We start from the raw sequence: 24626 nt of genomic DNA, 5'->3' as shown, positions 1-24626 counted from the left end.
ACATTTTTTGTTAAGTGAAAATTAATAAACTAAAGGAGAAACAATTAGCTTAAGGGAAAAAATGAAGCTGAATAAGTGAAATAGCAGAGGTAATAGATGGCGAAAGTATGGGAGGGTCAAAGGTCAAGGGTGAGAGGGGTTGGGTAAGGATCACTACCAGATGAGGTCACAGAATAGCGTCGGTGTGGATGATGGAGCTTTAGTGCATGAGATGGTCAATGAGCAGGTGAAAGTGTTAATGATGTAGAGGTGATGGAAACGCTGAGTTCAGACACATTTCAGTGACGCACAGGGCGCAGTCAAGTGTGAACAGACTCCCAGCAGATTCCTGAGTGACAGCGTGAGATGGTTAAAGGGCGACGCTGCCTTACGGTGCTGGACAGTTTGCTGGTGCTCAGGTTGTGCTGCATGGACAGAGACTCGGCCATGTCGGTCACAGGCTTGTGGAGCTTCTTCAGGTCGAGCTTGTACTTCACCTGTGGACAATGATCACAACACATGAAAAACTAATGCATGCTACTGTAATTCGCTACTGTTGGACATTTTTTTCAACTTTACCTGTTTGTTAATACAAACATTGCTTTTAATCACCTTTTATTGACTTTTTCTTCTTTATATTTCATCGATTTATGTCATTGTTATTAAAGCTTTTTAAATACAGTATTTGATTAGTTTACTTGTTTCTTGGCTCATCAGTCATTTGTGAAGCACTAACCTGTATGAAAGGCTCAATACAAATAAAGATTGATTGATGGACATTTTCATATATTTATTTGGTGAGATTGTGAATGAAGTGGTATATCGGTGCGAATATAAATTCTTGCATCCTGAAAAAGGGGATATAGTCGTTTGGGAGATTATTCAATTTGTGGAAGATTTATTTTTATTTAATTAAACACACAATATATATCATATTCAATAGTTTGGGGGGGGGGGGGGAGAAGAGTGTTTGTTTGACATAATGCTTCTAGTAATGGATGGATGGAATGATGCAGCTCAGGAGAAAACCTACCTCACTTGCCAGCACGTTGGCATCCTTCATGGTCTGGTAAATCTTACTGTCCTTCAGGTCATACTGTGGTTTCCTTCCTTTCATCTCCTTGTCAAACTTCTCCTTGTACTTCAACTAATAGGACGGGATATACATGTGTTAATACAGCTGGTTGATTTCAGGGAGACCAAAACCATCGGAAGATATAAATGACTCCATCACACTGGAAACAACATAATGCTTTTTTTGTATAAAGTGTATAAAAAGGGATGAGTTACTTATATTGTATAGATTCTCTTTTTGTAAAAGAAGTGCACACTCTTTTCAATATTAACCCTCAACTTCAATTACATCCCTTGTTATACAAGAAAAATGAAAAACTGCAGTCAAAGTTTGTATCTTAAAAAATATTTCCATGCATCAATTTATTTATAATTATAGTGATAATCAGTCCAGGAGGGCAAGAACATCTCAAAGGGCATGTTCACGTCTGCATTTCGGTTCCAGGCTTGAGAAGAAAGTCGTATATATTGTTGTACTTTATTCCAAGTTTTCAAATTGGTCTTTATGTCTAATCACAACCAACATAAGGTATTAGACAGTGTTGGTGCACTGTCATAATGTCTCCTTACATTGTCAGTGCTGAAACCAAACCAGCAGTTGTGGAGATGCCCTCAGATGCTGTTCAGACCTTAACTCGTGCATCTGTATATAACCACTTTATGCATGTGTTCAGCTAATGGACTGTAGTTCACACCCGACATTAGAATACATCTCAGTGAGTCTCCACTGACGATGTGTGAATGGATTTTCCAATTTGATTTCATTGCTTTTCAATCGCTGAAACTTTATTACAATTCTGTTCTTAAAGTATTTTAGGTGCATTTTCTTATGTTTAAAACCAACTTTTGCTCTGACCCCTCAAGATGCATTTTAATGTAAAGTGTGAACTGAGTCTAATATAACATTTTGTGAGGCACAGAGACGCAACGCGGACTTCATATATAAAGAAGTATATATGAAAGAGATAAGACTATGATTGTGGTTGTTTCAGGGTGGGGGTTGGATTCTTCTTTGGAAAGAAGGATCAACCACTTTTAGAGAGAAAGTCAGACAGGGTAAGATCCCTAAATATCATCTTAGAAGAAAAAACATCAAAATCTAGCACAAATAATTAATTATTCTACACGTCAAACGTACCAACATTTCAGAAAGACCCATTTCTGAGTGACCCGGGAGAAAATTGGGAAAATTATTAAATGTTAAACTTCAAAAGAAAAAAATGAGTGTACAGTATTGGCACCAGTGGAACTAACGCAACAAAGCAATGCTTGTCTATGCTTATTAAAGAGCCAGAGCGTGTTAGGTAAACAAAAAAGCAGAGGGTGCACATGATGCCAAGCTGCACTAAAAATAAAATAATTTGGAAACATTTGACAAGATAAATCTTTTCATAAAATCTCCTCGAGCTTTGTATCTAAAGCTCAGTGAATCCCCCAGTAAAATCAGAAATTAACCAATCAGTCATTCAAGAGAGGCTACGAAGGGAATGGAGAGACAGAGCAGACACACACACACACATAGTAGCGGCCCATTAATTACAGGGCATGAACCTCCTTACATCACTAGTCACGGAACTCATTTTCTTAATGTGGCGCATCATGGGTGTATCATAGGAAGCGGCTCCATGGAGGGAGGTCTTGCCCTCCACCTACAAAGCGCAGTGAGATGGATGGATGAGAACATGGAACAAGACATTACGGAAGGAGAGAAATGAGGAATAAGGAGAGAAACGTATATAAAGAGGAAGGAGGAGGAGGACAGATGTAGGGATGGAGATGGGACGTGTACAATGACATGAGCAGTTAAACATGTACATCTACTTTCATGGAGTGACAGATTAAGGCATGGATTATAAATGCATGATGGCAGAGGAAGCGTTATGAAAGAGCTGCTAGTTCTATCGTTAGTCTCCTAACACAACTGTAGCTAAGCATCTACCACAGCATCGCTAATCTGCAAATATTAGGTCATGGAAGCTGATCTGACGTGGACACTGAGGCAGCTGGTGTTGAAAGGCTTCCACTGACGGATTCCAGCTGCCATGTATGTGAAAATGACTGTAGAGAACCAGTGGGAAAGCTCTGTGACTGGCCCGTGGCTTCAAGAGACAGATTTGGTTTGATGTACCTGGCTGTTCAGCTTGGACACCTCAGTGGCCAGAGCGATGTCTGGGCGGTGGGCCAGAGAACTTCCACGGCTCGCCTCCTGACGGGCCTTGTCACGGTAGCCGATCTGATGGAGACAAGGACAGTTTATTTTACGGGCTTTGTCGTTAAAAGCTTTTTGGTGCCATTTTGTCATTACACATCATTTGTGGGAGAACAACAGTTTTATAGATTTTTCTGTTTTGATGGATCATGTAGTAGCAACATATTTCTCTGCCATTCCTCTCATTAAATGGTCTCAAAATTGTGGACCAGTGATGACATTTAATATGCAAACATTAGATCAATACTTTACAATTGATGCTTTTTATTATGCGTTCAAATGCCCCACATTAAAAGATGTGTTCCATGCCAATGTTTGGTATATTTTTTTCTGCAAAACATTGCTTATATGACAATTAATTTTTCACTTTTATTCACGCTATGACGTCTTAATCCAGTTTTGTGAATTGATCACACAAGTGAGAGTCAAAGGTGACTCTGCATCTGTCTAATCATGGGACTGAAAACTTGGCCAGTGAAGTCTGAGAATTGCAAAACAGAGATGTGTTTACGCAGTATGTCAGTCTGTTTGACACAAAGAGGGCGTATACATATGGTATTTCTGTCTTTGAATGCATCTACTTGACGTTTACCTCACTGATGAGTTTGGCAGCCTGGGTAGCCTTCCTTATGTCAGGACGGTCAACTACAGATGTGTAGTGGAGGTTGGCTTTGGCAGCCTTCTTATAAGCAATCTGTGGCATTGGGCACAAGAGCAGACAGAATACAATTTATACTATAAACTGACCAGCTCAACAAGAGGACATGGGACTATCCCAATATATAGATTGTAGCTGTAAATCAAATCTATAAAATGTTATTTATGACAACATTGTGGGGATGACTCACACTGCTCTGACTCTTGGCCACGTCGATGGCATGCTTGACTTCGGGTGGAACGATCATGAGGTTATACGCTGACTTGCCCTTATCCTTCTCATACTTTGCTTTATACAGTTTCTGAAAAGAGAGAATTGAAGCGTTAATATGGCAGAACAAAAATAATTCAGGATTATGAGGTGGATGATCTTATTTCTCTGAAACACATGTGAGAAAGTTGTACCCCGCTGACAAGCTTGTTGATCTCCTTGCTGTGGACTGTGTCACGAGTCTGAGGCAGAGTAGTAAACAAGCCTGACTGCATGTCCTTCTTACTGGCCTCCTTGTATTTGCTCTGAGGAAGGAAATAAAGATCTCAACATGTTTTGTTGTAGCTATAAAAACAGGTGTTAAAGTGTAATATTTCTGACAAAGATTTACTCAAAAACAGATGTATTTTCTATTGAGTTTTTTTTACCTCTGATGCCAGACTTCGCACAGCCTTGGCATGGAGGATTTGAGGAGTGTCGCTGACAGGCATGTAATGGCCCTTCGCCAGCTCATACTTCTCTTTGTATTTCACCTGGAGGGCAGAAATGAACACATTATTAGTTTACAACATTCTAAACAATATTCTCTGTGCCTTGTAGTAATTACATTTCATTGTATAGTTGCTGATAAAGAAGAGGGAAACTTACAGTACTGGCCATCTCATTATTTCTCTTGCACAGGACGGCTAACTTGTCATCAACGATAGGAATCACACAGCCCTTGAGCATCTCTTTGTCATACTTGTACTCAACCTGTGGGTGAAACGATGAGAGAAATTCAGAAAAACCCTGTTGCAGGTTGTTTAATTGAAAAAAATAAAGGACACATAAATAAAAAGCAATAACTCACGTCACTCTGTTGCATGGAGTTCCTGGCATTATTGAGGAAGTCAGGTCTGTCCGTTGTCCATATCCATTTGTTCTTGGTGGCTTCATACTTTTTCCTGTAGTCCAGCTTGTAATTAACACAATAGTACATGTTTTATCATTACTTTCAGAGTTTAACTTTACTCAATAATCAACAGAAACAGAACTTTCCAAATACCGTCACTTACATTGCTGATGTTCTTGTAAGCCTCCTTGGCAGCACGAATCTCATGAGCATCCGGGGCGATGTTGATCTGAGCCTTGCTCCTCTCGTACACCTCTTTATATTTCAGCTTCAAGATGAATGAAAAAACACACCGTCAAACACAAAAACATGTTTCATATTTTTGGATGGAACCTTTTGGAGTGGGACTTACATTGCTGGTGATCTCCTTGACCTTCTTCATGTGCTGCTGGTGTGGGGTGTCGAAAGGCAAGGTGTATCCCTTAGCCTTGGTCTTGTTGTACTCCATCTTGTAGAGGATCTGAGGAGTAATAATCACAAGAAAATCAGATGCAATTAAAAAAATAAGTGAAGACATATTTCTGGTATAAAAGAAACACCAAAACTTACATCACTGATCTTCTTGCTGCGTTTGTGGGTCTCATACTCGGGTGTCTCCAGAATGGAGGTGAACTTGTCCTTGGCACGTTCATACTGCTCCCTGTATCTCCACTGATGGAGGAGGAGGAGGACGTGAAAACACAAAAGAAGTTAGTATCTCTCAATCAATTTGCTGCTGTGATAATTTAATTAACGTGTTTTTTGACAACTGGCTATGCTTATAATTTGTACTAAAGTAAATAAACTAAACTTAAACTATGCTAGAAAAAGGGGTGAATGAATTTGTGAAGAGATGCTGAAATGACAGCGGAATATTTTTTTTTTCAAAAGTCATATTTCAGCATCAAATGTCCTCCTTAAAGTCAATTCAGATGAGGACACTGCAATAAGTACTTTCTTTTATTATATACTAAAGCTGAGGTGTAAACATTTTTTATCCTACAGTTTTTCATTTAGTCGTCAGGTTTTTCTTCGACAGTTCTCTGACAGCGTAAAATTCTTAAATAGTTAACCATTTCAATGCAATGTATTATGTAACCTGATTGAATAATAGCAATGTGTTTGATGAGTGCCATGCATATGTTCATGTACAAAAAACATGCTTTATGAAACATGCACAAACACAAAATGAGTTATTATCCAGGTGAACATACAGACAAGGACACGTGTTACCACAAATTCAGTCATGAAATTCTGCAGTGCCCACGTAGTTCATGATGACCAGATCATCTTATGCTCCTGCTCACGGAATCTGAGGCTGATGCATAGAGTGGCTTCTACAAATATTATTCATAAGATTTAGTCAAGAGAGGACAGTAGAATGAATTTGGAACCTTAACAGTGTCAGATAAGAAATTGGGGAAATTAGTGGATTATCTACATAAAACAATTTAAATTAAAAATCTACCCATTGGTTTAATCAAACATCTAAAATTAAAACATATATAAAACAGGTATAGATCCATTTTATCAAATTGTATCAAATCAGCCAAAGCTGCAATTTTCTGCATAACTGACTCTAAATATGTTTTTTTGCAATAAAGCAACTTCTGCACTAGATTTTGACGTGAGTTCAAAGTTTGATAATCAATGTAACATGAAGATAAATGAATAGGTGATGGAGGGATTAAAGCATGAAAGATAATAAGGGTGGAAGTTTAGGAATTAAAGTGATATGAATGGAGGGAAGCGGTTTCTACAGTGTATTTCTAAAAGCAGCTGAGTGGAACAAAGTTATATCATATATAACTTGTCCTAAAACTACACAGTGATTCTGCCTGTTTGTGGACAGAGATCAGAATCACCATTGTTCTGTGGCTGTTTACCTTACTGCCCATAGTGGACTGATAAAGGGCTGTGAGGATGTCAGGGCGGTGGAACTCATTGCAGCCGCCCCTTAGGAGTTCCTTTGCTCTGGATGTATACTTTGCCTGTCCACACACACAACACATACACACACACAGCATGCCATAGTTGAGGACAGGTTAAAAAAAACAGCAGTAACACTGGGAGGACTGGAGAAATACTCCGGAGATCCAAGTGTGACGAAGGAGCTGTTGGGTCCTCCTCTGTGCCATCAGAGCGACAGAAATAGTTTCTTTCTCAAGATTCAAGATTTACAATTGAATCATCACTGAATGAGTTATGATGCATCTTTCTGATCGCACAGATGAAGGAGGAGCTGTAATTTGAGTGGCGCTATTTACAGCAACCTGTGTGGGTTGAAAAGATAAAGAGAACAAGCAGAAACTGATTCATGTAGGGAGAAGGGAGAGAAGTTTTATCACAGCCATGCGACGTTGACCACCAGAGGCAGGTCTCTCGACAACCTCATGCACCAGTGACATAGGCCTGGATTGGTCTGGAGGTTGCAGCAGAGGAGGCAGGCCGGTCGTACCACACAACCAGGGCGTTTACCTGGCTGAACTTCCTGTTCTCCCTGGCCAGCTGGTATCTAGGATCATCTGTAGTAATGGTGAACCTATCCCTGGTCTTCTCATAATTAGCTCTGTAGGCTCTCTGCTCAGAGAGTCAGATGGTAGTTAGACAAACATTCGGTGAACAACGTGAACTGTCATGTGAAACCTCTCCAGGGAACAAAGGAAGGTTAGAACAAGTTGACATGAAGAAAAATGGACACGTTTTAAGCAGTTGATAACATTATCTCACATATACAATAAGTGCAGGTCATAATCGTTACAAGAAATTATCAAATAATACTATGAATTCACTTTTACCTCCAAGCTGAGTCCAATAGAGATGCACAGAGACAGAGAAATATCAACAATGATTAATGCATCTATTTTTAACAAATGTGATTCAACTAAATAATTATAACATTTCTTCTATGAAAATGATTTCCAATAGAAAGAATGAAAGGACTCACATCGTTAATGAGAACTGATGCGTTCTTGACGGCCTCGAAGAACGGCGTGTCGCAGGTGTACTTGAAGTTGCCTTTGTTCTTCTCATAGGAGGCTTTGTACAGTCTCTGTTACCAAGAAATGAAACTCCATTAAATCTCCTTGCACATAAGAAGTACACTGACATTAAGTAAGATTACAAAAGTAGTATGTGGCATTTTCTCAGCAGTTTATCAACTTAAAGAGAGTCTTTACCTCACTGTACAAAGTCTTGTTCCTCTCAGCCTGCAACAGTTCAGGTGTGTCCCACACGTAGCAGCCAATACCTTTCAGCCATTCCAGGTCCTCCTTGTACTTGATCTATAAAAAGATATCAGAAGGTATTTCATTTAGCATTGCACAGCATGAGAATATGATAATATGCCCTTCTACCTACCGCTGGTAAATATTTAAACAGCATGCTCAGTACTCACGCTGCTGACGTTATCATTGGCAATTTTGCTGAAGAAGAACTCAGGACGGTCAGGGATGGACTTCCATGTCCCCAGAGAGTTAATGTACTTCTCCCTGTATTTAACCTGAGGTAAAGAGATTGAGAGATAGACAGTAAGAAAGGTGCAAGTGCTCAAATCAAAATTATATTAAAACTTTTTGTCAACATTGTCTGAATATTAAGGTGCATAGACGTTCATAACAAATGATCAACCAGCTGCTTTCTAATTGCTGACCTCACTGATGTCATCAGTGACTCTGCGGTGGTAGGTGATGTCCAGAGCGTCCTTGACTGTGCGGTAGTGGCCCCTGGAAAGCTCAAAGGTCTCTTTGTAGCGAAGCTGAACACAGGAAGAACAAGTCAGATATTCATCAAACACAAATGCATTTGTGTTTATAGCATCACCTCTCTATCAGTCATTGGTCAATTTTGTACAGATTTTTAGGGGTAGCATTTTGTAGGGCAACAATGTATGAAACAATAATTTAGATTATTATTGGAAGCAAAAGGTCACTATTAACTAAGACATTCTTTACTCACTTAGTCAAATGGAGAATAAAGGTTTAATTACAAGTTTTCTGGGTAACTGCTCTGACCAGTTAACATCCAATTTCTATTTTCAGTCTACACTAAAAAAAGCAAAAATGAATATTCATGGTATAAATATAAAAAATGTATATTGTTTGTAATGAAGGTTCTTCAGTGAGCATACTCACATCGCTGGACTGGAGGTAGGCTTTCTTGGCACGGATCAACAAAGGTGTGTCCGCGATGGCAGTGTACCTGTACTTCATCTTCTCATACTGCTCTTTGTACTTGATCTAAGGGAGGAAACAATTCATGTTTCACATCAGAAATTTGTTTCACAATACAGATGGATAATTCAAGGTACAATAGCCCACTGCTTTGCAGCAAGGAAGAGGAGGTATGAGGAAGACATACATCACTGCAGACCACTTTCATTTTTCTAGCATGGCCCATGTTTGGAGTTTCACTTTCTTGAGTAAAGTGAACTCTCTCCTTAGCGGCCAGATCTGTGTACTTGTACTGCAGAGAAACCAGACAAAAGGAATAATTAGATTTTCAGAAAAAGAGCATAAATTTGTGTTTTAAAAAAACATCAACAACAAAACATTTTATTGTGATGCAGTATCTGAAATTGCCTTGTTGGTCAGCTGCTGGGCCCATTTGGCTCTCTTGATGTCAACAGCGTCTAAAGGAGTGGAGACCTTTGCCATCTCCTCCTTGCTCTGGGCTTTGTAGATCAGCTGAATATTGAGAAGACCAAAAAGTCAGGTTAGTTATTAATGCCTGATGATATAAATCTATTAATTTAAAGTGATGATATGTGTTCTGGAAAACAACTCACGTTGCTCATGTGGGACTTGAGCTCATTCACACGCTTGTACTCGGGAGTTTCGAGGACAACAGAGAAGTTGGCAAGGTTCTTCTTGGCCTCCACTGGATAGTCCACCTTTTAGAAATGAAAAACAGGCCACATAACTTGATGCCACTGTAAAAAGTTCAATATGATAGCATAATGATGAATATATTAGGTTAATGATATAATGAGATATTCAAAAGGAGATACATACCCTGTGTTTGGTGATGTTGCGGACGTGCACCATCTCTGGGGTGTTGTACAAGAAGCAGCCAACGCCTCTGAGCCACATCAGATCCTCTTTGTATTTCAGCTAAAGGCACAAAATGATTTTAACACACAGTTTCTGACAAGTTAATTTAGTGAATGTCTTTGTCAAACCTAGGGCTCTACTCATCATACCTCGCTGGTGATCTCATTGACGTGGGCGCAGTGCATCAGCTGAGGTGTAATGGGCAAAGAGATATGCTGGCCTCGGCTGTTGTAGTATTTCTCTCTGTAGCACAGCTAGGATTAGAAGTGAACAAAAATGTGGCATAAATACAACATATCATTTAACACTATGAAGCTACATGAATAAAAAGATGAGCATCAATTATGTGAATATGATTCCGTACTTCGCTGAGATGCTGTTGGTTCATCTTGACTTGTTTGATATCAGGGGTGTGGTAGGTTGTGTGGATCTTGTCCTTTTTCTTGTGGTACTCTTCACGATACAGACGCTGTGGAAGAGAAGAAGGCAGAATATGAGCTTGTTTCATCCACTTAATGTGTCAAAGGGTAGTAGTGTTAATCTCCATCAGCACAGTTTGTTGTCTTACATCATTGACGATCTTGTGAGCTTTCCTTGCGTTGACAAAGTTGACCCCCTCTGGATGAAGAGTGTAGGACTTTGCCTTCATCATCTCATAGGCTTCCTTGTACTTCACCTACAGAAATAAAAGCAAGAGTATGTTATCAGAACATTCAGTGCCCTACGTTATCAATAGAGCTCAATTTATGTCAAGAAAAAAATCTCAATGTGACTTCAAAGTGAAATACTTACATAGCTGGTTATGGTGCTGTTCAGCTTAGCCTGCTTGATGAGCACCGTGTCGTGGGGCAAGGAGTAACCGGTCGGCATAGAGGTCTTGTTGGCCTCTTTGTAGCAGTTCTAAGAGAAGCAGAAACAATGGGGTGAGACGGAATGAATTTAAATACATTAGATACCATATATAGAACAACACATACTGAAACCCCAGAGGGGAAACCTAAAGGAAAAACCTTTTAAGAGTAATCTAATGATTAAACTCACTTCCTATTTGCTAGCTAAAGTAGTGCATTATGTTAATTTTCAGCAATTTCTTCACGTGAAATATGTGCATTGTATTGTAGGGCCCACACAAATTCCCAGAATGAAATGAAAAATGCTATAGAGGCTCTAAAAAATATGTGATTGCTCTGTGATGTGTCTAAAATCTCAAATCATTGCTCACTAAAGCATAAACAATAGCATGTGCTTTGGCATTGTGCTGCGTATCTACAGAAAATATTTGTACAGTGTACACATTGTCCATATATGATGGTAAAACCTAAACAAGTAAACTGGGGGCTGTATTATAAATTCACTTACATCACTCTGGATGTGGTTTCCCAGACGTGCTCTTTCTGTGTCCATGGTAACAGCAGGAGCAGTGTTTGTTCCCTTGACATTGGCATTGTAGTCATAGCGGTAGTGCAGCTGGAAAAAAGAGAAGAAAAATATATGAGATGTGAGGTCCTTAGTTTGTGTTTTAAAATGAAATATCGATAGTCAAGATCGTTTGGAAAATGTATTGTCACTTACATCGCTCAGGTTCTGAGCATTCTGCTTGGCCGTCTCATACACGGGTGTATCTGTCACCACTGAGTATTCCTTGAAAGCCTCAATGCCTTTAGCTCTGTACTTGTTCTGGAAGAGAAGTACAAGAACGTGGCGATGAGCATGGACTCTAAATAAAAACTTAACGGAAAAAAAATTGACTGAAAATGAGGAATGAGTATGTTGAGTGGACTAACCTCACTCTGCAGATCACTAGCATGCTTGACGCGAAGGATCTCTGGTGTATCCCAGGCATAGCAGCCGATACCCTTCAGCCAGTTGAGATCATCCTTGTAGAAGATCTGGAAAAAGCAAACAAGGAAACGCCTGACCTTTCTATCCATCAAAAATAATATAACTGGCAAAATTTAAGTAAAAATGTGGTTGTAATTTTGTAATGTGATAGCAAGAGTGCTGTTACTCACGTCGCTGAGTTGCTCGTTGACCTTGCGTGCTTGGGTGTACACCTGCATGTCGGGAAGACATATCCACTGGTGAAGATACTTGCGGTAGTGGACGCCGCTGACAGTGGACTGGGTCTTGCGGGCAGACAGGATCTCCAGCATGTCTGGGGGGATGTGGTTCTTGGCCTTGTTCTTCTCATAGTCCTCCTTATACAGACGCTATTAAGATGGACGACACATGGCAATTTCAGCTCTGGGTTTCGGTATGTAGAAAATAATCCACACATCTTTTTTACAACTGAGCTAATTTTGCATTCCTCATAAAAACAAATTTATGGAAGATGAAATTCAACTTACGTCTAGCACCAGCTTTCCAGCTTTGACACAGCGAGCAGTAGCAGGATCGTCAGCAAGAGACTTGGGTAGACTGTAGAGGGATTTGAACTTCTCATAGTCCTCCTTGTACTTCACCTACAGGGGCAAGATGAAACAGATTTGATTTTTAACGCTCAACAGAGAAACCCCCAAGTGAAGAAAATCCCAGTTTCTAAAAGACATGGAATAAAATTAGCAGAAAAATAAAAGTTGAACTCACGCTGCTCAGAATGACCTTCTGATTTTGGGCATGTTGCAAAGCATGTGAGTCATGTGGAATCCGGTAGCTCTTGTCTTTGATTTTGTTCCATGCAGCTGTGTAGTTATTCTGTTGATAGAAAACACAATATTGTGAACATAATATTGTATGTAAACAACTGTTGACAAGGCTGACATCTTCAATCTGCCATTGACAGATACGGTAAGTTAATCTTTACTTACGTTGCTGAAGTAGTGTTTGAAGTTGCGGCACTTGGCATAGTCATAGGTATCCAGAACAGTGGTGTACAGGTGCTTCTCCTTGTGATAAGCCTCCCTATAGTTGAGCTGTCAACAATAATTATGGAATTAGTGCAGTCAACTGGGGGCAGGCATTTTAAACTGAAATAATATGTGTTAAAAGTGCAGCTCACTCACGTCACTGGCCCAGGTGTGACCCAGAACAGCAGTCACATAAGCTGGGGTGTCTGTTACAATGGAGTAATTGTTGAATTCTTTCTTGGCCTCATCTCTGTATTTCAGCTAAAAGGGAAGAAAATACATTGGTATCTTATCACAGTTCCACAAACTAAAGAATTGAATTACTTTCATGAAATCTAATGATGGTTCTAAACAATAACATCTTGGCTCAGTTAACTCATAAACTGTGAATGATGTTTTTTAAAGTTTCCCCTGTAGTAACTCACTTCACTCTGCAGCTCGTAGGACTTCTTAGCACGAAGAATCTCAGGTGTATCCCAGACATAGCAGCCAATACCTTTCATCCAGGTCAGGTCCTCCTTGTAGAACACCTAATTCAAAGTAAACAGAAAAATGCAAAAGTTATATGTTTAATAATAGAGAAAGCACTTGGATTTTTTGTCCAATCTCTTTCTTGAAAACAGAAAAATCTATTATAACATATCAAGCTTAAACAAACTTTAAACAAACTTTGTTCTTTTAAAAAACAAAAAATATTCTCACTGAATTAGAACAAATCCATACAACTTCTATTACAATAGCTCTCAAGACCCTAAAAAAGAGCTTTTATCAACTATCAATAAACCCAATATCATTTACTGTATACAAAAATAGTTATTCGAGTACACTGCCTATATATCCAGTATAAAATAAAACAATTGATGTGACAAGAGTTTGTTTAGTCGTCTGCAACAGGACATTGCACAAGCACCAGTCATGCAGAATGAAGGACCTACATCACTGAGAATCTCATTGGTCTTGCGGGCACGAATGATATCCTCCTGTTCGGGATGAGAAGTCCACTGGTGCAGGTACGTGCGGTAGAGGACGTCGCTAAGCATGTCCTGGCACCTTTTAGCGACTTGGTTAGCGATGATGGTGGGTGGGAGGTGAGTCTTGGTCTTGTTTTGATGGTAGGCCTGCTGGTAGAGCCTCTGCAAAGAAATGAATAGAATCAACAGTGAGAGATGTGCCAATAAAACTGTAAGACAAATTTATATATGTATGTGTATGTGGAATAAATTGCAAAACTATTAACAATATCTTACCAGTCCCTTGTTCTTCTCCTGCTGTCCACAGCGCATCACCTCAGGGAAATCGACCAGGGTTGAAGCCATGTAGTGGCCCTTAGCCTTCTCATGGGAATCCTTGTACTTGACCTGGAAATCAGAAAAAAGTCTTGATTTTGTTTAGAAAACATGATGATCCTCTTTGCTTTTGCCTTTCCAGCACTGACTACTCAAAAGAAGTGCACTCACATCACTAGCGATCTCACTGCCCTTCTTGCCGCTAAGAAGTGGGATGTATTCATGGTTCAGCTGGTAACCTGAAGCCTTAGAGTCATCCCATTGTTGTTTGTAGAATTTCTGAAATGACACAAAGAATGCACAAAGTTGAAACAAGGCAAATAAAAATATGTGATATATAATGTATCATATAATCTACAAGTGATAAAATTACCTCACTGATGACCTTCGCCACATCCCTGCTATGGGCCAGTTGAGGAGTGTCTTCTGAACCAATGTAAATACCCTTCTCTGCATTGAACGTTTCTTTGTACTTCAGCTATTATACAAAGATAAGAATATTATTTAGATTTGTTTATTCATATGCATTTTGAAATTTGGCAATTTAAATATTAAAATTCAACATACATCACTGAGGTTGGCAGCATTTATCTTTGCCAGGATGAGCTCGGGTCGGTCAACAATCAGGGTGAATTTGCCAAAGGCGTCTTTGGCACCCTTCTTGTAAAGTCTCTGCAAATAGAAATTCGAGTGACAAGATGAGACACACTGAGCTGGTGCCAAATTGACTAAAATAAAAAAAGATAAATCCAAAACAGAAGTGAGCACAGCTATCATACTTCGTTGAGAATCTCCTGGGCCTTCTTGACCTTGACGTGGTGAACAGAGTCAGCTGCCATCCATCCGCAGCCACGGATCCATTCCAGGTCAGCCTTGTAAATGTTCTGAGTACAGAAACAAAGACACATTTTTTATGGGTGGGTTGATCATTTTCAGTGAGTTTATTGTGTGAAAATTCTAAATAAGTCCTAGTTTGGTGTAATTCCTGAGAGCACTCACATCACTTTGAAGTTCATATGCTTTGCGGGCCTGGATGACATCGTTCTGGTCTGGCATACAAGTCCACTGGTGCAGGCGAGTTCTGTAGCGGTCATCGTTTACTTGGATCTGGCATTTCTTGGCCAATTCAAACTGAAGCATGTCCACTGGCAGTTTGTACTTGGTCTTGACCTTGTTGTAGTCTTTCTTGTACAGGTTATCACTGGCAATCCTGGCTGAGTTCAAAGCCAGCATGATCAGAGGGTCGTCTTCCACGCAGCGGGCACCAATGTGGTGGCCGAGCTGCTTGCGGTATGACTCAAGGTATTTGTGCTGCAGGTCAGACAAAAATTATTATCTCTATTTTAATGTGTTCTCAGTCAAATAACAAATAATTACAAGTGGAAATGATAACTGTAACCGTAGTCTTGCTACTCACATTACTCTGCACTTTGGTTGTCGCGATGCACTGCTTGATTGGCACAGCATCTCCAGGCATGAAGTACCCTGTGGCTTTAACCTGGTCCCATGCTTTGGTGTAAAGTTTCTACAAAAGAGGGAAATACTTATCATAGGTTTATCATAATGCGGCATTTATGAAGCTGATAACAAGAGGGGGAAAATATACAGCTCAGTGTTGAGGAATTGAATTATGCAGAAAAATAAATCCTAAGAGGTGTAATCTTACAGGGTGAATGTTCTTAGCCACTTCTCTGGCTGTGGCAAGAATTGGAGTGTCCACCAGTGAGTACTTGGTCTTGTCCTGGTGCCAGGCTTCACGATATTTGGCCTGAAAAAATGAGAAACCAACATTTAGTGACAGGAAACTCATTTTATGTAAGGTGATTTAAAATCCAAACAGGATCTGAAAAGGAGAGTCATCCTCACCTCATTCAGGACAGCAGCAGCATTCTTGGCAGAGATCATGTCCACTCTGTCAGTCGGAACTGTGAATTTCTGTGTATCCAACTTGACACGGTAGCCTCTCTATAAAAGCAAGAACGATTTTCTGATTAAACAACTGTTTTAAATGTTGAATGAATGACTGTGATGTTACAAGTATTAATAAATTCAGACTGAGGTGGTCAGTAGTAATCAGACTTACATCAGATATGGCCTTCTGTGCGTTTTTCACCTTAATAACATCCACACACTCATGTGGAATCCATCCACATCCACGTATCCACTCCATATCAGCTTTGTACACAGCCTGATGAAACAAAGCAGGCAGATTTGTTAATGACATGTAGTTTGTACAGAACACATTACAATGTGAACGATTCTAGAGAAAAAAAACATGATCATTGTTACAATAATGAATGTGAATGAATGCTATCTGTGTTCACTACCATAAACCTACATCACTCTGGAGATCGTAGGCCTTTCTGGCCTGGACCACATCAGTGGAGTCTGGCAGGCAGGTCCAGTTGTGCAGGTGAGTCCTGTAGTTGAAGTCATTGACCTGGATCTGGCATTTCTTGGCCAGTTCAAGATTCAGCATGTCCACTGGCAGGTGGAACTTGGTCTTGGACTTGTTGAAGTCCTTCTTGTACAAGGCATCACTGGCAATCTTGGCTGAGTTCAGAGCCAGCATGATCAGAGGGTCGTCCTGCACGCAGCGGGCACCAATGTGGTGGCCGAGCTGCTTGCGGTATGCTGTCTTATACTTGTACTAAAAGAGAAGATACGAGAGGTTAATGACAATTCTGGAAACAACTAGCTCGCAAATCTGATATTAAAAACCTTATCCATAGTTTTTTTCTTACATCACTGACGATGTCTCTGGATGCTCTAGCCTTCAGCACAGCGATAGCGTCTTCTTTGATGTGGTAGCCTTTGGCCTTCTGGTCATCCCACGTCTTAGTGTACAGTTTCTGCAAGTATCGTCAAAAAATACTGTAAAACATACTGTCAACACATGAAATTCAGGGATAATACATTTCAAGGGATTATATAATTTGATCATTCAAGATATATATTCTTAGGTCCTAAGTGATTGTAACTTCAAACTTACATTGCTGATATTGATGGCATTGGCCTTGGACAGTTCAAGGGTGGGGGTGTCAGGTGGAATGTGAATGCTGAGCTTGTCCTTATTCCAGACTTCCCTATATTTCCACTGTCAGAAAGAAACGAAAAATGAAAACCATGAACTACTTTGTTTTGACACATTCATTTAAACAGATATTTGTACAAAATATTTAGTTTTACAGATTTAAATTCATCAGAAATATAAGTAAGTTTGCTGGAAAATGTTATTACTCACATCACTGATATTGTCAGCGTTTTGCTTGGACAGGACGATAGCTGGGAGGTCTACAACGCTGGTGAACTTGACAGAGCTGGCGGGCTGGCGGTAGAGCCTCTCATTGAGAATAGTCTGGGCGTTTCTTGCTTTGATGACGTCTACAGAGTCCTGAGGTGACCAGCCATATCCTCTCAGCCACTCCAGATCAGCTCTGTATACGGCCTAGAAAACAGATTAATACTGAATCAGTTTCGACTTCATTAAATACCTTTGAGGGATCCAATTAAAATCTGTTGGATGCAGATTGAAAACGTTGGGTAGGATATGAGAATCTATAAAACTAAGACATTTTTATTTGCATGTTCGTGAAAACACAGTCAATTAATATAATTTCTATAAAAGTGATCATTTTTGTTATAGCAGTAAAAGTAGGATTAGAACTCACAACAATAACACCAAACTTGCCTTCCTTACTTCAGCAACATGCCTCAAGCCACTAAACTTTGCATGTACTTACATCACTCTGCATGTCGTAGACCTTTCTAGCCTGGACTACATCACTTGAGTCTGGCAGGCACGTCCATTGGTGCAAGTGAGTTCTATAGTTGAAGTCATTCACTTGCTTCTGGCACTTCTTGGCCAGTTCAAGTGCCAGCATGTCCGGTGGAAGGTTGTACTTGGTCTTGGTCTTGTTGAAGTCCTTCTTATAGATGTTGTCACTGGAGATCTTGGCTGCGTGTGCAGCCAACATAATCAGCGGGTCGTCGTTTACACTAAGGGCACCTATATGATGGCCACACTGCTTGCGGAAACCAGCCTTGTATTTGTACTGAAAATTTGAGATAAATATTGTTTCGTTATTTTCTAAATGAAAATCATTTCAGTAAAATGAAAAAAATGGAGAAGAATACAGCTTGTAAAATAACAAAATAAAGGGAATGTAAAAACTTGACTTACATCGCTGACGATGTCTCGGGAGGCTTTGGCCGCTAAAACAGAAACTGCATCTTTGGGCAGGTAGTAGCCCTGGTTGATGGTGTCCATGTAACCTTCACGATAATATTTCTGGAGTAATACAAATGATGCTGTCAATGATGTGTCTCATTTGATACAAGATACAGAACCAATGGAGCAGACAATTAAAATTACACTAGATGATGATGTGATGAAAAAGTCTGCCATCATGTTATCATTTCGTTCCAATCCTCAAACTAAGGCCTATAAGCATATTTAATAAAAAGACAGTTTCTGATATATCAATGATCTGCAATATATGAATTGGTTATACAAATAAATAGAGAGGTGCTGCTTTACCAGACTGGTGTTGAGTTTATTCTGTTTGGCCAGGACAATCTCTGGGGTGTCAGGCATGACGTGAAGTTTGGTCTTATCATTTTCCCAGGCAGCAGTATAAGCTTTCTGTAAACAGCATATGAACACAGATTAGTGACACCTGACTTTATTTTGTCGTAGAACATGAACATAATACAAACAGAGCTTTGGCTAAAACAAGTTACACCTAAACATGTTATACTTTTCTGTTGATGGGGAAAAATACAATTAACTCCAATGAAATAATATGAATTAGGATGAGCTGTCTTTACCTTATCCATGATCTGGGCATTGGCCTGAGCAAGGGCATATGGCATGTCACATGTATTGGCAGTGAACTTGAAGTTCCTAGGATGCTGACGGTACTTAATCTCACTGAGGATCTCTCCTGCTTTCTTGGCCTTTTCCACATCAACTGACCCTATTGGCACCCAACCAGTCCCCCTGATCCATTCCATGTCAGCCTTGTACACGGCCTAAAAGTAGGGAGACAAGCAGAGTCACAGTTAGTTTAAATTTAATGTGAATGGAGTAGTCAGCAAATACAGTTTGACAACAGTCTCAAAACTTACGTCACTCTGCAGGTCATACGCCTTTCTGGCCTGGACCACATCAGTGGAGTCTGGCAGGCAGGTCCAGTTGTGCAGGTGAGTCCTGTAGTTGAAGTCATTGACCTGGATCTGGCATTTCTTGGCCAGTTCAAGATTCAGCATGTCCACTGGCAGGTGGAACTTGGTCTTGGACTTGTTGAAGTCCTTCTTGTACAAGGCATCACTGGCAATCTTGCCTGAGTTCATAGCCAGCATGATCAGAGGGTCGTCGCGAACACTGAGGGCCCCGATGTGGTGGCCCACCTGCTTGCGGTATCCTGTCTTGTATTTGTACTGCACCGAGAGAAAGAGGAAAGTGAAAGTTCAGTGAATAAACAAATGTCACAATAAGAGAGGTGAGAATTTAACTTCAAGTTACGTACATCGCTGATAATTTCTCTTCCTCGTTTGGCAGCAATTACAGAGACAGCATCGGCCTTGAGGTCATAGCCCTTTCTGAACATCTCATCGACACCTTGCCTGTAGAGTTTCTGAAAACAGAAATGAAAACAAATGAATTACAAAATGAAAACCATGATGCCCAAAATGCTTAAATTCACTGACAACTACAGAGAAACCTAGATCAAGTCGAAACAAACATACCTTGCTGATGTTGTATGCATTAGCTTTGGAAAGCAACATCTCAGGCATGTCAGGGATCACATGAGTCTTCATCTTCTCAGCCTCCCAAGCCGCAATGTAGTTTTTCTATGGGGAGAAACCAAAAAAGAAATCATGAACACAAATTAGTAATCGCAAGATGAAGACTCAGTAAATGTACATCATTTGTAAAAGAGGGATGTTCTTTACCTTGTTGATAGTTTCAGCATTTGTTTTGGCTAAGACCATGGACATGGAGGTCATGTCAGTCTTATACTTCAGTGTTTGTGGTTTCTGCCTGTAGAGATGTTCATTGAGGATTTTTCCAGCATTCTTGGCTTTCAACACATCCAGCGAACCAATGGGGATCCATCCCACACCTACAACCTCATCCATGTCGGCTTTGTACACAGCCTGAAGATAAAAGCGTGAACATGTGACATCAAAACACATGAGTGTCGTATATTGAGGTATGCTGAATATGTCAAAGAAGTGCTTACATCACTTTGTAGATTATAGGCTTTCCTGGCCTGTACGACATCACTGGAGTCTGGCAGGCAAGTCCACTGGTGAAGCCTTGTGATGTAGTTTGCGTGATTGACCTGAATCTGGCATTTCTTGGCCAATTCAAGGCTCAGCATATCTACTGGCAGGTTGAACTTGGTCTTGGACTTGTTGAAGTCCTTCTTGTACAGAACATCACTGGCAATCTTTCCTGAGTTCAGAGCCAGCACGATCAGAGGGTCGTCTTGCACGCAGCGAGCACCGATGTGGTGGCCGAGCTGCTTACGGTATCCCACCTTGTACTTGTACTACAGAAATTGGCAGAAAAAGATCTTGATGTTGCAACTAGAACATCCGTCACAATGTGCCAATAAAATGAACAGATATATGATGGAGTACAGTCACTCACATCGCTGACAATGTCCCTTGAGGCCTTAGCAGCCCTCACAGAGACTGCATCCGGAGGGAGGAAATAGCCCTTGCTAATTGCTTCCTCAAAGCCTTGTCTGTATAGTTTCTGCAAAGAAAGACATACATTAATACATTTTCTATGCTAGAATTATTTGATTATTCAAGTCTTTTACACCAAATGGAGGTGTAATTGTGGCATTAAGAAAAGCTTAAGGATATCAAGAATATTCCCAGTGGGAAGTTTGCAGTGGGACTATGTTAAAGGATCATATTCAAAGAACCTCCCTTGTGACTGCTAATTCAAGCAATGATATTTAGGTGGTTATCAGTTAACATATCTGCCATTAAAAGGGTTTCCAAATTCTGTGAAAATTATTTCAAATATAAGAAAAGATTGTCACACCACCAAGATAAATACTAGTCAGGATATATTGTAGATAGATAGGATAGAAAAGATCACACAACACAAATATTCAGGGATTGTCTTCCTGTCACATGCAATATGAATAATACTCACCCTGCTCATGTTGATAGCATTCTGTTGAGACAGGACGATTTCCGGAGTGTCAGGTTTGATGTGCAGCTTGATCTTGTCCTTCTCCCATGCATCGATGTAGAGATGCTGGAAGAAACCACAGATAATCCAAATTTTAAGTGTGCTTTTAACTAAAGAAATTGTGAGAGTGAAATCTCCAGTGTAAATCTAGGTGAGGATGAATGCTACTTTGTTAATGGTCAAGGCATTATTCTTTGCCAGAACAATGTTCATGGCATCTGTAGGGCTGGTGAAGGGAACAGTGCTGGGGATCTGCATAATTATTTGAATAGGATTTCTCACCTTGTTCATAACCTGAGCATTGGCCTTAGCCAGTGCCATGGGCATGTCCTCAGTGGTGCTCTTGAACTTGTAGTTGGATGGGGGCTGACGATACCCTCTTTCACTCAGGATCTCACAAGCTTTCTTCGCCTTCACTACATCCAGTGAACCTATAGGCACCCATCCAATACCCTGCATCGATCTCTGATCCTCCTTGTAAATATTCTGGAAAGAACAAAAAGGGTTTCTTGTTGTGAGAAATGTCCCAAATTGGAAAAATATACATTAAAAAAAATCATATACTCACATCACTCTGGATGTCATAAGCACGTCTGGCCTGGACGACATCGCTGGAGTCTGGCAGGCAAGTCCAGTTGTGCAAACGGGTGATGTAGTTGGCGTGGTTGACCTGGATCTGGTTCTTCTTGGCCAGTTCAAACGCAATCATGTCCACTGGCAGGTTGAACTTGGTCTTGGACTTGTTGAAGTCCTTCTTGTACAGAGCATCACTGGCAATCCTGGCTGAGTTCAGAGCCAGCATGAGCAGAGGGTCGTCTTGCACGCAGCGGGCCCCGATGTGGTGGCCGATCTGCTTACGGTATCCTGTCTTGTACTTGTACTGGAAGAAAAAATTAATTATTTAATTGTGTGTACTAGTTACATTCACACTTTTTACAATGCGGAAAATTAGGTCATTTTGTTCACAATACTCAAACTGGCAAACTAGAATTAGCTGCCAAAAGTGAAATGCATGACATCCGTCCAATAGGAGAGAATGTTTTACATGTAAAATACCTCCCTGCTGCAAATATGATGAATATCACAATTATCTGTTTTTTTCAATTCAACACTTACATCACTGGCAATATCCCTGGAAGCCCTGGCTGCAATGATAGAGACGGCATCATTGCGTATATCGTAGCCCTTCTTCTTGGCATCTTCATGGGCCTGTGTGTACTTTTTCTGTAAACAAACAAAAACATGCCAAAGAAATTACATATATACTGTACATGTATTCATGCAAGTAATCCTTTTGTTCCGTGATAACTGTTAAATCTTTTACATACCAAGCTGTAGTTGACATTGTTTGCTTTGGCCAGTATAATATCCATAGCATCAGGCATAAGATGGATCTTTGTCTTGTCATTCTCCCAGGCTTCATGATAGGATTTCTGCAGGCAAAGAAACCAACGACACAGGAATTTACTGACAATATGAACTCTGGAATGTTTTCATTTTTAAGATAAAATAAAAAAAAATTCATGTTCATAAATAGTTGAGTAGTTTAATACTTTACTGCATAATTATTTAAATAGGATTTCTCACCTTGTTCATAACCTGAGCATTGGCCTTAGCCAGTGCCATGGGCATGTCCTCAGTGGTGCTCTTGAACTTGTAGTTGGATGGGGGCTGACGATACCCTCTTTCACTCAGGATCTCACAAGCTTTCTTCGCCTTCACTACATCCAGTGAACCTATAGGCACCCATCCAATACCCTGCATCAATCTCTGATCCTCCTTGTAAATATTCTGGAAAGAACAAAAAGGGTTTCTTGTTGTGAGAAATGTCCCAAATTGGAAAAATATACATTAAAAAAAATCATATACTCACATCACTCTGGATGTCATAAGCACGTCTGGCCTGGACGACGTCGCTGGAGTCTGGCAGGCAAGTCCAGTTGTGCAAACGGGTGATGTAGTTGGCGTGGTTGACTTGGATCTGGTTCTTCTTGGCCAGTTCAAACGCAATCATGTCCACTGGCAGGTTGAACTTGGTCTTGGACTTGTTGAAGTCCTTCTTGTACAGAACATCACTGGCAATCCTGGCTGAGTTCAGAGCCAGCACGAGCAGAGGGTCGTCTTGCACGCAGCGGGCCCCGATGTGGTGGCCGATCTGCTTACGGTATCCTGTCTTGTACTTGTACTGGAAGAAAAAATAAATTATTTGATTGTGTGTACCAGTTACATTCACACTTTTTACAATGCGGAAAATTAGGTCATTTGTTCACAATACTCAAACTGGCAAACTAGAATTAGCTGCCAAAAGTGAAATGCATGACATCCGTCCAATAGGAGAGAATGTTCTACATGTAAAATACCTCCCTGCTGTAAATATGATGAATATCACAATTATCTGTTACTTTTCAATTCAACACTTACATCACTGGCAATATCCCTGGAAGCCCTGGCTGCAATGATAGAGACGGCATCATTGCGTATATCGTAACCCTTCTTCTTGGCATCTTCATGGGCCTGTGTGTACTTTTTCTGTAAACAAACAAAAACATGCCACAGATGTTAAACATGTTCATTTTTCATTTTAAATGGAGCTAGATGATAAGTAAGTATAATTGTTTTGTTTAAGTTGAATCATTTCTTCATATTATCATATATGAAACACTTTTATCCAAATAAATAATTAAAAGCCTGACGTAACTAGAAATGTATACAAAATATATTATTATGAGTTTGAGTATGAGACATCATGAGTTTGTCTGATGTAATGCATAGAAGGGTTAATTCTACTGAACATTTAGTTGATTGTCTTATTTGTGATTTTACATACCTAGATATATATTTATCAATATCAGAAACACATCTTAATTGATAAAAAATCTAGATTTTAATCATATCTCCAAGCCATAATTGAAAGTTTTCCATAAATTACAGTTGCTGTACCACCATTACTGTTACATTTTTTACATACCAAGCTGTAGTTGACGTTGTTTGCTTTGGCCAGTAGAATATCCATAGCATCAGGCATAAGATGGATCTTTGTCTTGTCATTCTCCCAGGCTTCATTATAGGATTTCTGCAGGCAAAGAAACCAACAACATGAGAATTTACTGAGAATATGAACTCTGGATGTGTTCTACTTTATGATAAAATTATTTCCTTTTCATGTTTATAAATAGTTGATAGAATAGTTTAATACTACACTGCATATTATTTATATAATAGG

At 40.0% G+C, this 24626-nt stretch overlaps 1 protein-coding gene across 35 annotated transcripts in view; it reads right to left on the bottom strand.

Moving 5' to 3' along the window:
* The window catches only part of neb (nebulin), a 56902-nt gene that overhangs the window by 11140 nt on the left and 21136 nt on the right, over positions 1 to 24626 (bottom strand). For 26 of the 35 annotated variants that reach the window (XM_034574400.1, XM_034574399.1, XM_034574404.1 and 23 more), the window contains 70 exons: positions 24372 to 24476; positions 23825 to 23932; positions 23277 to 23588; positions 22991 to 23194; positions 22732 to 22836; positions 22520 to 22627; positions 21972 to 22283; positions 21686 to 21889; positions 21365 to 21469; positions 20846 to 20953; positions 20433 to 20744; positions 20143 to 20346; positions 19936 to 20040; positions 19716 to 19823; positions 19315 to 19626; positions 19015 to 19218; positions 18725 to 18829; positions 18368 to 18475; positions 17928 to 18239; positions 17429 to 17632; positions 17177 to 17281; positions 16929 to 17036; positions 16523 to 16834; positions 16268 to 16372; positions 16051 to 16149; positions 15851 to 15952; positions 15602 to 15709; positions 15184 to 15495; positions 14964 to 15068; positions 14752 to 14856; positions 14558 to 14662; positions 14356 to 14463; positions 14146 to 14256; positions 13834 to 14031; positions 13324 to 13428; positions 13055 to 13159; positions 12860 to 12964; positions 12639 to 12746; positions 12401 to 12514; positions 12065 to 12262; positions 11837 to 11941; positions 11625 to 11729; positions 11412 to 11519; positions 10845 to 10952; positions 10621 to 10728; positions 10417 to 10521; positions 10202 to 10306; positions 10014 to 10112; positions 9788 to 9892; positions 9582 to 9686; positions 9361 to 9465; positions 9135 to 9239; positions 8654 to 8758; positions 8399 to 8503; positions 8181 to 8285; positions 7949 to 8053; positions 6888 to 6992; positions 5572 to 5673; positions 5375 to 5482; positions 5186 to 5290; positions 4981 to 5085; positions 4779 to 4883; positions 4559 to 4663; positions 4325 to 4435; positions 4111 to 4221; positions 3855 to 3956; positions 3182 to 3286; positions 2613 to 2702; positions 1013 to 1126; positions 372 to 476 (listed from right to left, as the gene is read on the bottom strand). In XM_034574400.1, coding sequence (XP_034430291.1) covers positions 372 to 476; positions 1013 to 1126; positions 2613 to 2702; positions 3182 to 3286; positions 3855 to 3956; positions 4111 to 4221; positions 4325 to 4435; positions 4559 to 4663; positions 4779 to 4883; positions 4981 to 5085; positions 5186 to 5290; positions 5375 to 5482; positions 5572 to 5673; positions 6888 to 6992; positions 7949 to 8053; positions 8181 to 8285; positions 8399 to 8503; positions 8654 to 8758; positions 9135 to 9239; positions 9361 to 9465; positions 9582 to 9686; positions 9788 to 9892; positions 10014 to 10112; positions 10202 to 10306; positions 10417 to 10521; positions 10621 to 10728; positions 10845 to 10952; positions 11412 to 11519; positions 11625 to 11729; positions 11837 to 11941; positions 12065 to 12262; positions 12401 to 12514; positions 12639 to 12746; positions 12860 to 12964; positions 13055 to 13159; positions 13324 to 13428; positions 13834 to 14031; positions 14146 to 14256; positions 14356 to 14463; positions 14558 to 14662; positions 14752 to 14856; positions 14964 to 15068; positions 15184 to 15495; positions 15602 to 15709; positions 15851 to 15952; positions 16051 to 16149; positions 16268 to 16372; positions 16523 to 16834; positions 16929 to 17036; positions 17177 to 17281; positions 17429 to 17632; positions 17928 to 18239; positions 18368 to 18475; positions 18725 to 18829; positions 19015 to 19218; positions 19315 to 19626; positions 19716 to 19823; positions 19936 to 20040; positions 20143 to 20346; positions 20433 to 20744; positions 20846 to 20953; positions 21365 to 21469; positions 21686 to 21889; positions 21972 to 22283; positions 22520 to 22627; positions 22732 to 22836; positions 22991 to 23194; positions 23277 to 23588; positions 23825 to 23932; positions 24372 to 24476 — 9519 coding nt within the window. Of the gene's footprint in view, positions 1 to 371; positions 477 to 1012; positions 1127 to 2612; positions 2703 to 3181; positions 3287 to 3854; positions 3957 to 4110; positions 4222 to 4324; positions 4436 to 4558; positions 4664 to 4778; positions 4884 to 4980; positions 5086 to 5185; positions 5291 to 5374; positions 5483 to 5571; positions 5674 to 5905; positions 6339 to 6887; positions 6993 to 7479; positions 7582 to 7948; positions 8054 to 8180; positions 8286 to 8398; positions 8504 to 8653; positions 8759 to 9134; positions 9240 to 9360; positions 9466 to 9581; positions 9687 to 9787; positions 9893 to 10013; positions 10113 to 10201; positions 10307 to 10416; positions 10522 to 10620; positions 10729 to 10844; positions 10953 to 11411; positions 11520 to 11624; positions 11730 to 11836; positions 11942 to 12064; positions 12263 to 12400; positions 12515 to 12638; positions 12747 to 12859; positions 12965 to 13054; positions 13160 to 13323; positions 13429 to 13833; positions 14032 to 14145; positions 14257 to 14355; positions 14464 to 14557; positions 14663 to 14751; positions 14857 to 14963; positions 15069 to 15183; positions 15496 to 15601; positions 15710 to 15850; positions 15953 to 16050; positions 16150 to 16267; positions 16373 to 16522; positions 16835 to 16928; positions 17037 to 17176; positions 17282 to 17428; positions 17633 to 17927; positions 18240 to 18367; positions 18476 to 18724; positions 18830 to 19014; positions 19219 to 19314; positions 19627 to 19715; positions 19824 to 19935; positions 20041 to 20142; positions 20347 to 20432; positions 20745 to 20845; positions 20954 to 21364; positions 21470 to 21685; positions 21890 to 21971; positions 22284 to 22519; positions 22628 to 22731; positions 22837 to 22990; positions 23195 to 23276; positions 23589 to 23824; positions 23933 to 24371; positions 24477 to 24626 lie in introns of those variants that run through there. The other 9 variants (XM_034574402.1, XM_034574408.1, XM_034574401.1 and 6 more) reach the window with 8 other exon arrangements.

This window comes from Hippoglossus hippoglossus, chromosome 21 (genome assembly GCF_009819705.1).
Source record: "Hippoglossus hippoglossus isolate fHipHip1 chromosome 21, fHipHip1.pri, whole genome shotgun sequence".
NCBI lineage: Eukaryota > Metazoa > Chordata > Actinopteri > Pleuronectiformes > Pleuronectidae > Hippoglossus > Hippoglossus hippoglossus.
The sequence above is the reverse complement of the archived record's forward strand: the minus strand, read 5'-3'. Positions and strand labels throughout refer to the sequence as shown.